This window comes from Portunus trituberculatus, chromosome 44, assembly GCF_017591435.1.
Source record: "Portunus trituberculatus isolate SZX2019 chromosome 44, ASM1759143v1, whole genome shotgun sequence".
NCBI classification, from domain to species: Eukaryota; Metazoa; Arthropoda; class Malacostraca; order Decapoda; family Portunidae; genus Portunus; species Portunus trituberculatus.
Window position 1 is genome coordinate 12,146,810 of NC_059298.1, and position 9,870 is coordinate 12,156,679.

A 9,870-nucleotide genomic window follows, 5' to 3' on the forward strand; every position below is an offset into this window, starting at 1 on the left:
CGGGAAAGACGCTAGCCGGCGACCTGTGAAATGTAAACAAAGGACGCATCATTGTATCGCATACAAAACTTATGTACCACATTTCCACACGGCTTTCCATTTTATCCATTACAGAGTCACGAGTTTAGGTGGTTCTTTTAGCTTGCAAGGAAGATACGGTCTCACCAGCCTTCTTAATAGAGTCTGCTGACTTGAAAATAGTAGAGACAGTAGATGGAGTTAAGCCATGGTGGCAAGCAAAGCTATTAGTTTTCTCGCCTCTCGTGTCTGTGAATAACATCCAGCTTCACTTCGAGAGTAAGAGACTTCCTGGTCTTCTTAGCAACGCTAGGTGACATTGCAGGGCATTATGGTGGCATGTTAAGCAAGGGAAGACGAGCTGCTGCTGACGCTGTTATTGTTTTGAATTAGGGGGAGTGAGTGGTGCACGTTTTCTCTACAAGAGGCACTGGTGTATTCAGAAGCCTGTCGGCTTGCGTGATACGGTGGGGCTTTCAAACTTCGAAAACATTACCTGGATAAAATTTTGTTAAAACGAGTTTGGTGTTTGTTAAACAAGCAGATAGTAGTAAAAGGAAACGTTCGTTGTAGCGAAATTTTCTTGTGTGAACGTCCATTAAGCGGGGGTTGCCTGTATATATATATATATATATATATATATATATATATATATATATATATATATATATATATATATATATATATATACACAATCACTATTCGATTTACTAAACCTGTGGGAATGAACACTGACTTAGCATAAAACTTCTTAGGAAGTGTGTACAAAGGAAAGAGAAGGAGTGTGCTTTTCGTTAAAATCAGCCTCACTTCTCACGGCTGTGTATAGAAACAAGAAAAAGTAGTTATATACAATTCATACTCTAACACTGCTCAGTCACATACCTGCTGTGTCCTCATGGCACAAAAAGCATACATAGAAATATATTAACCATGTACCTAGCCGTGTTAAAGTGTACTACAGGAAGTTTATAATTGAGAACGAAGTCACCGTGGAACAAACGTCGTGGCAGTAAGATTAGGATGGGAATGAAGTAAATAGATAAACAAATAAGTAAATACTAATAATAGAATGATGGTACTCAAGAAGAGTCCTCCAAGACCTGAGCAACTTTAGAGTAAGGAAAGGAAATATTTATACAATAGATATATAAAAAAAAAAAAAAAAAAAAAAAAAAAAAAGATGAGGAAAGAAGTTGGTAGAAAAATGACATTTAGGATAGATAAAAATGATAGTAGTTGTAACATGGCAAAAATGTGAACTGCCTGATGACTAAGAATCCTCGTATACGTTGTGCCAATCGGTTTAACAACTGTGAGAGGAAATGATTTGGGAAAAGAAAACAATGGTAGTGATGAAACGGAAATTGAGTATAAATATGGATATTGTTGAAATATTTACCTGGAAGAACAAGGCAAGAAAACAATTCTATGCATTAACTTGAGCAGCAATGATCTTCCACAAGTTATCCCCAACGGGTCGAAAAACAAACAGTAGCGTTGCAGTGATACCGGTGTAAAGGTGACAAGCAGCCACTTGGAGTCCCTTGATATAGTGATATACACAGAAATGTCTTGTGTTAACAGAAAATAAAAAGGCATGATGGGTTCTGTAAAAACAAAAAAAGCATAAAGCAATGTGAGTGTCTATGACAAGAAAAAGAGAAGCAGTTATGATGCTCTTGCTGGCATCAATGAGGATTTGAACGGAATGTGAGCAATTGCTACAGTGATAATATGACTATACATCATCATCCAAAGCTGTACTCATACTAGGAAGAAGAAAAAGAAAGAAAAAAAGAAAAAAAAAAAAAAAAGGGAAATGTTTTAAAAATCATTAGTAACATATGCCTGTAGAAGCATGCATGTTATGTATAGTGGTAGCAAGTTGGCAGAGGTAAGTTAATGTAGGCTTTGGAAGCCAGAGAGTGTTGTGGGCATGAAAAAAAAATGAGGTAGCCGATACGCCTAGTGTAAGGTGTATGAGTGGAGTAAATTGAATATTGCAGTGCATGTGGTTAGGAGCGCAATCTGAGATTGTAAGAGTGAGTAGGATGACTAGTTGGCGGGATGGTAGTGGTTGGAGGAACATTACTTGGTATGCAAGTGTGACTATCCTAAGCTGGATCAGAGGCCTTAGTTTTCTTGAGCCTGTCACTGTGAACCATTTCTACAGTATTGAGAGCTGGATAGAAAACTGCAAACTTGTTACCAATACCCTCGCTGACAATTAAGCACGGACCTATGAACTTAGGGGACAATTTTAATTCCCTTGGGGGCGCTTGAACCTTCACCGTATCTCCTACTTTAAAGGTGATAGGAGCTGCACGCTTGAGTTGTTGTTGCATCATCTCATTCCTGGAAGCTAGCAACTTCTCCCTAACCTTTTTATATATGTCGGTGAAAACTAGCAGAGGCTCGGAAGAGCAGTCATCTATGTTATAGACAAGGTTAGAGGAACCCACCAACAAGTCATATGGCAACCTTTTATCTACTCCATAGAGAATATAGTGTGGGGTTTTTGCAGTTGATTCACATACCAAACCATTTATGCAAGTTGCAACCTGAGAGATCCAGTCTTCCCAGTGGTTGTGAAGCTAGTGATGACATGACGGAGAGCTTCAAGGATCTTACGATTCACCCTCTTTACCCGGCCATTTCAACTTGGATGGTGAGCTACAGTAAACATCAGTTTGATGTTATACTTAGCGCAGATCTTTGTTAGCAAGGCATTTCTGATCTCCGTGCCATTACTACTAAGGAGAACATCATATAGATGTTTACTATAGCTTACCATCCAAGTTTGGTGTGTTAGGGTAAGAATTGTATATAATCATATACAATTCATACCCTAACATCCTCACCCATCTTCTCCTCCAGGTGGAACAATTTCATAAAATAATCATCTTGTTCTAAATCAAAGTTGATGCAGAAGTCGGTGGGACTTTCTCAAAATGTTTGCGACTTTCAGCTTTGTGACTTCAAAATTCATGGTACCTATAGCAAATTTGCAAATTAGTGCCACAATGCCCAACTCTGGTTATTAGTTTTTGAAAAATAAATTTTGTTAAATATAATCCAAACAGCAAGATTAAGAAATGGGGAAAGCTATGCTTATGTGTTGCATATTGTATAACATTGTGGATGCATCTAGCAGATGAGTGAACAGTGACTGTAATTTTCCTAAAAATTTTTTTGAGTATTTCCCTGTGGTATATCGTTTCCAGCATTACAGATTCATGGCTTTCAACTATTAAAATGGCCTAGGGGTCCTTTCATCACCCACCCTTGATACCGAGGCCTTCAAGACAAATCCTAATCCCCGCATCCTTCTCACCTCCCCTGCTGAGAGGAGTTTCAGCTTCTGCAAGCATTACCAACAATGAAGATTTTCCCACAACCCATGCGGCACACAGGCCACCCAGTCACCTAGGATACGGTTTGCCATAACGAACCAAATGATTATGTCCAAGAGCCAGAAACAATACATTCCTGAGGAACGCTGTGGACCACCAGTGCCCTGCTTGCTGCCTTCACCAGCCAGCCGCCACCCTCATTACTTGCGTTCGTGTTATTTAATGTTTCCAGCACACTCGCGGCCACCCTCAGGAATACATACCTTAGGAGCTGACTAGCAGTTTTCATCTCATGTAAACGGTGTAGCGCTGGGCGAGGTATTTCTCATTGCATTGTGCTAACTTCGTCTGCCATGTTTACATGTTATTTACACCGAAGACTCCCGAGGCAGCTGTGCTGCTGTTGCCATTCTTGTGGACATGACGAATTACCAAAAGGAATAAAAAATCATATTACTTTTCAAGTTGAAATAATCAACTAAATTACTGATCACTTTATGAAAAAAAAAACAAATTAACATTATTATATTATTATTTATTTTTTTTTTCAAAGTCGCAAGATCACATCGGGATTCGGTTATTAATATCTTCGGCTCCTACAATCTCAGGTTTAATAGTTATAATATACCTTCATACGATCCCGTGATCTTACAGGTTTAAATATTGCATGCACTTTAAATGTTATGGTGCCGAAATGTAAGGCACGCATGATTTTACAGAAACATTGACAAGGCGGCTCTCTCTCTCTCTCTCTCTCTCTCTCTTCTACATGCAAACCACTCACATACACCAATAAATACTCTTTCAAAATTCATTTAACTCTCTCTCTCTCTTCTTGCATAAGGTACAGAAAATATTTATGATATAATTTATTACAAAATACAATGTTCCAATCCCTGCAGCTCCACATCCTTCTCCCTAAGTTATCTATTATAAATATACAATTTATGAGACATCACCGAATTGCAGAAACCTGCTCTTTTGTTATACATAGTTCTATACTATTGTTCTTAAGGTCTACTGCTAATAATTATATGTTTAATAGAATGAGCTCATCAGCAAAACTGATGTATGATTTCCTCCTTGCCTTACTGGTCTCCAATATACCCAGTTAAAAAATAGCACCTGAGAGGAATTCAAGACAATGTCAATGGACTTACAAGTAGTCTTACAGTGATTGGATGGAATCATGGCTATTAAACTTTTACCTTCTCCCTGCATGAGGACAATGTTTGCAAACTCTGTTAAGGGTAGAGGATATGGGCTAGACTTTGGCCCATCAATGAATAAGTATCTATGAAGAGATACTTCTGTGTCTTGGGGAATAAAGTATACCCGAGGAAATACTTTACGAATAAGGTGTAGTGTTTCTAACTTATTTATTTTCCACTCAGTATGAATATCATCCTTATCTAAATGTAAACTCCAACCATGTGTTCCTAAGTTAACTTCTTTGTTTCCTGATGAAAGCTGAAATGACCCAGAATTAATTTCTTCATTGATGTCTACCATCTGTAAAATACTTTTAATGGTTACAATATTTTGCATGGTATCTGAAATCACCACTAGCTTTCCACTGTTATAATATACACTTGAAAAACTTTTCAAACCTTCAGTATACACTGGCGAAATTTCTCCTTCACATGGTGTGCAATCTATATTTAACTGATCAAAAAAAGCATTCTTGATCAGGCACTCCTCAGAATACCACTGGCTAAGATGAGGGTACCTCTCAAGTATTGGTAAAGTAATGTATCGCAGAGAAGTTAAAAATGGATATATCATGTCCTGAATGTTTCGCATGACCAGCTTTTTGGATGGGTTGTGAAGGTATATGACTGCTGAACATAAGATGCTGATCATTGTTGCAACGACACAAAATTTAACTGCTGCTAAAGCAATGACTCGCCCTTTCCACACCTTTGCAAATCTTTTCTTTCTGTTGCAATTCTCATGTTGAGTCTTTTGGTATGACTGCTCTTCTTTGTATTCTTCTTCATGAATGACAGAAGTAAATATATGGTCAATGTTAGCATTTGGAAGGCCTAATTCTTTTCCAGTCCTCCAAATTTCTCTTATGAAAGTTAACTTTCTACTATCCATGATGAGTTATATGTTGTTTTTATAAATTTGTATGAAATATGCAATTTACTATATCTTACCCATATTTACTTATTAGTATTATTTCTTTCTGATTATGTACTTCATCAATCAGCATAAAAAATACTGGACGAGATGAAAGCTTTGTCAGAAAAGCTCCTGTTGACTCCAACAATTCTGTAAAGAAAGACAAACAGCTATAAGGAATAATATAGAAAAAAAAAAAAAAAAAAAAAAATATATATATATATATATATATATATATATATATATATATATATATGTGTGTGTGTGTGTGTGTGTGTGTGTGTGTGTGTGTGTGTGTGTGTGTGTGTGTGTGTGTGTATGTATATGTATGTATGTATGTATGTATATATATATATATATATATATATATATATATATATATATATATATATATATATATATATATATATATATATATATATATATATATATATATATATATATATATATATATATATATATATATATATATATATATATATATATATGGGCCCTGAAACATTGCACGATTGTAATAACTTACATTAACACACCAAAATCTTAATAAAATTCATTTGGAATAATGAACTAAAACTGGAACATTACATGCGGGTGAGTATTCCCAATCAGTGAGGCATGGAGGATCATACATGGCAACTCTGGTAGCCTGTATTTACAGTATTTCTCTGCTTTACTAGTCATGGATTGTGGGGATAAGACAAAGACCAAACACTGGGTTTTAACAGCTGAGAGGTGGCTGGTATGTGTATACATATATATATATATATATATATATATATATATATATATATATATATATATATATATATATATATATATATATATATATATATATATATATATATATATATATATATATATATATATATATATATATATATATATATATATATATATATATATATATATATATATATATATATATATATATATATATATATAGATAGATAGATAGATAGATACACTGATAGATTGATAGATAAATAAAAAGTGAAATATTCAAAGACCCAGTGTAAGAAGAATGCAGCTTATTGAAATAATAACAGCATTATTATCTGCTAGCTATCAATGATAAATATGGATTCTGAACACTTAACAAAAAGAGGTCCAATCCATGACACTGGCAAGAAGAGTGCGGCAAGTGGACATCACCCAGTGAGTACATGAAGAATTATAAAGATTATCTTCCACCTATTGATGTCCAGACACTAACTGTTTAGTTCATGGTGTACTATAACACTCATATCATGAAGTACTATACAATAAAGGGATAATCTCAGTCACATTGATGAACTGAATGTATCTACACATAATCTAACCAAACCTTCAGATGAAAATAGCAGTATTACTTCAATAATATTCCATTACATCAATTAAAGTAACAGAAGCAGCAACAAATACTATTACTATCATACTAATACCATGATTCTCAGAATATAGAAATGTTGCTTCTTTTATGCATATAAAGCTCTGTATCTCCTCTTAGGAATTAATATCTTTACTTTTACACAATTTGTTTATCCTAACAAATATTCCTTGTATCTCTACCTAAACGGTAGTGAAATTTGCTTAGTTCATGAGGGTTAACTCACGAAATATGTAAATGTTTAATAATTACACATTCTAAAGAATACAGCTACTTTACCTCCGGTCATTGATGGTCAAAGCAGTTTCTCGGGCTGATTCCTTAGTCACTGCTGAGGCTTCTGTCACTGGGTGGGTGGAATAAGGCTTCCCTTCCTTGTATTCTAGCTATACCCCATCCCACGCCTGACAGCTCTCCCTTTTGATGCAACGAGCCAAGCTGTCATGAACTTGATGGCTGGTAAAGAATACAGTAAAACCAAATAGTGCTATGCTACAACTGACTCAAGATTTCTCCTGAGCCCTGAGTATGGTATTAGCATCGGCAAATCTAGAGATTGTTTTGTGATCTTGATGTTGATCTTGATGCTACAGGTAGCTCGGGATCGCTCCTGATCTTGATGCTACAGGCTCGTGATCGTTCCTTGAATTGGCAAAAATTAAAAACCAAAAGATAAGCAGGAAAAAAGATATATATATATATATATATATATATATATATATATATATATATATATATATATATATATATATATATATATATATATATATATATACATATATATCATATAGGCACTGTCCCCGAGAAACCGTCCCGCGTGTTCGCCTAGATTCCCATCTCCCACTTCGCAGCTCCTTCACCCAGCTGATTTGACGTCACATATATGAAGCCACGCTATTTATTGGTCAGCGAGAGAGAGAGAGAGAGAGAGAGAGAGAGAGAGAGAGAGAGAGAGAGAGAGAGAGAGAGAGAGGAACGAATAAGACAGCGTTTCTCAACCTTTTTACCCTTGCGTAACCCTTAAAACACATGACGTCTGAAAATGTGTAGCCAACCAGATTGTAGGCAAGTGTATTTTCCAGGAGCTAATTTGTTGATGTTGGAGGTATCGTCTGTATAGCTCGCTTCCATGACCAGGATTTCCGCGACGCATAATTATTATGAGATCGTGCGATGGTTAACAGATCGTCGGAGAGAAGCAACGTAGGGATAACGGGCGGTGTTAGGTCCTAGCCACGATTTAGATAGACAATTTTAGCGCACTTGGGTCTTAAACTCATGGGGCTAGCGTTAAGGGTTCAGAAAAGGGTACTGGGCGTGACGTCATGAATATAAACACTGATCGCCGCGCGATTTAAAATCGTGGATCGCCGTTTCATTACCCAGTAGCCTATGGTCCTATATCATACACAATTGACATGATTATTGGCTATTGTTTTCATTGGTCAAATCACTTGCAATATGTCCCAGCATTTAATGATATATTCAATGAGTGGTTCTGACAAATCGCGGCATATTTCACATTAATGTTATTGCGACGAGAACATTTCTCAACCCATTTCCTTGCTAAGATCTTATTTGTGGGGAATGTGTAGTATTTTAACTTGTTATTCTTGGCAAGTACACAACCACGAACAGCACAAGCTTTCGTTCTTCTCAAACTAATAAGATTGCATAGTATGAGCCTATAAAGTATAGAAATAACTAACCAAAATCTACCCCCCCCCCTGTGGACACCGCACCACCAAAACACAAGCGACCCGCACTGTGCGTGACATCACAATCAGTTAGCGGTTTCAATACTGTTGGAATGCGTTAACCTTGTTTGTACCTAAATCGTGGTCCTAGCTTGCTGTTCACTGCAGATCGATCTGAGGAGGATATATCAATAATTTTGACACACAGATCTTTCTGAAAGCTAGGCGCCAACTGAATTTATTTTTCGCAATTGGCGATATTGGCGAATGGTATCTGGAACCGTGCATGTATATATATATATATATATATATATATATATATATATATATATATATATATATATATATATATATATATATATATATATATATATATATATATATATATATATATATATATATATATATATATATATATATATATATATATATATATATATATATATATATATATATATATATATATATATATATATATATATATATATATATATATATATATATATATATATATATATATATATATATATATATATATATGCCTGGTAACACAGACTGCCAAAAACAGCCGAAGTAATGCTACAGTGCGGACTTTTTTTTTTTTTTTTTTTCCTTGAAAATCTCAGCTGCGGAAGTATGGGGTCAAAATTTCACCTTTCCGTACCTGTCTCAGGTGTGGAGGTATGGACTTAAAATTTCACCTTTCCGTACCCGTTACTTTTGCCCTTTTGAAAAATTTTCCACTTCGGACCTCCACACCTCATTTGGTGGTCCGCAGGTATGGAGGAGTGGAGGTGCGGACTGTATATAAATTTTATACAGTTAACCTATAAACAACAACAGAGGTGCCCAGCTCTGCTCTTATAGATCCTTCTTATAAAAGTCATCACACATTCAGTTCATTAATTTCATATTTTCTCTTAATCCCACATTTGAATGAATAATTGAGTCATTCCATCAGGCACTGCCTCTGGAACATTTTTGTAGAACTGCTAGAGTAGTATATGCCTACCATCTGATATATTGCTTATGCATTCTATTTATTTAGTTTTATGGCGCTGCAACTACACTTTATAAGAAGGGAATTTATGTGACAGTATATCTTCAGAACAAATATTGATATAAAAGTATTCTCATTAAAAATCAAACTGAAAGAAGTTCATGAACAAATCTAAAGTGAATTGTACAATGAGCAAAGCTTGGAACAAAAACTTTGTTGTCTTGTTGGCATTAAAGTGATCATTATTGATGAATTATGCCAAAAAGAAAAAAAAATAAAGAAATCAATAACAAACGCCAATGGCAA

General features: G+C 35.3%; 1 protein-coding gene across 3 annotated transcripts in view; it reads right to left on the minus strand.

Moving 5' to 3' along the window:
- Positions 1–7,442, minus strand: part of LOC123518570 (protein SMG7-like) — a 47,375-nt gene extending 39,933 nt beyond the window's left edge. For 2 of the 3 annotated variants that reach the window (XM_045279437.1, XM_045279436.1), the window contains exons 1-2: positions 7,147–7,442; positions 5,537–5,651 (exon numbers count right to left, since the gene is read on the minus strand). In XM_045279437.1, the coding sequence (XP_045135372.1) occupies positions 5,537–5,651; positions 7,147–7,156 (125 nt within the window). In that variant the 5' untranslated portion in view covers positions 7,157–7,442. Of the gene's footprint in view, positions 1–3,637; positions 3,786–5,536; positions 5,652–7,146 lie in introns of those variants that run through there. The other variant, XM_045279438.1, reaches the window with a different exon arrangement.
- Positions 7,443–9,870: the final 2,428 nt, after the last annotated feature.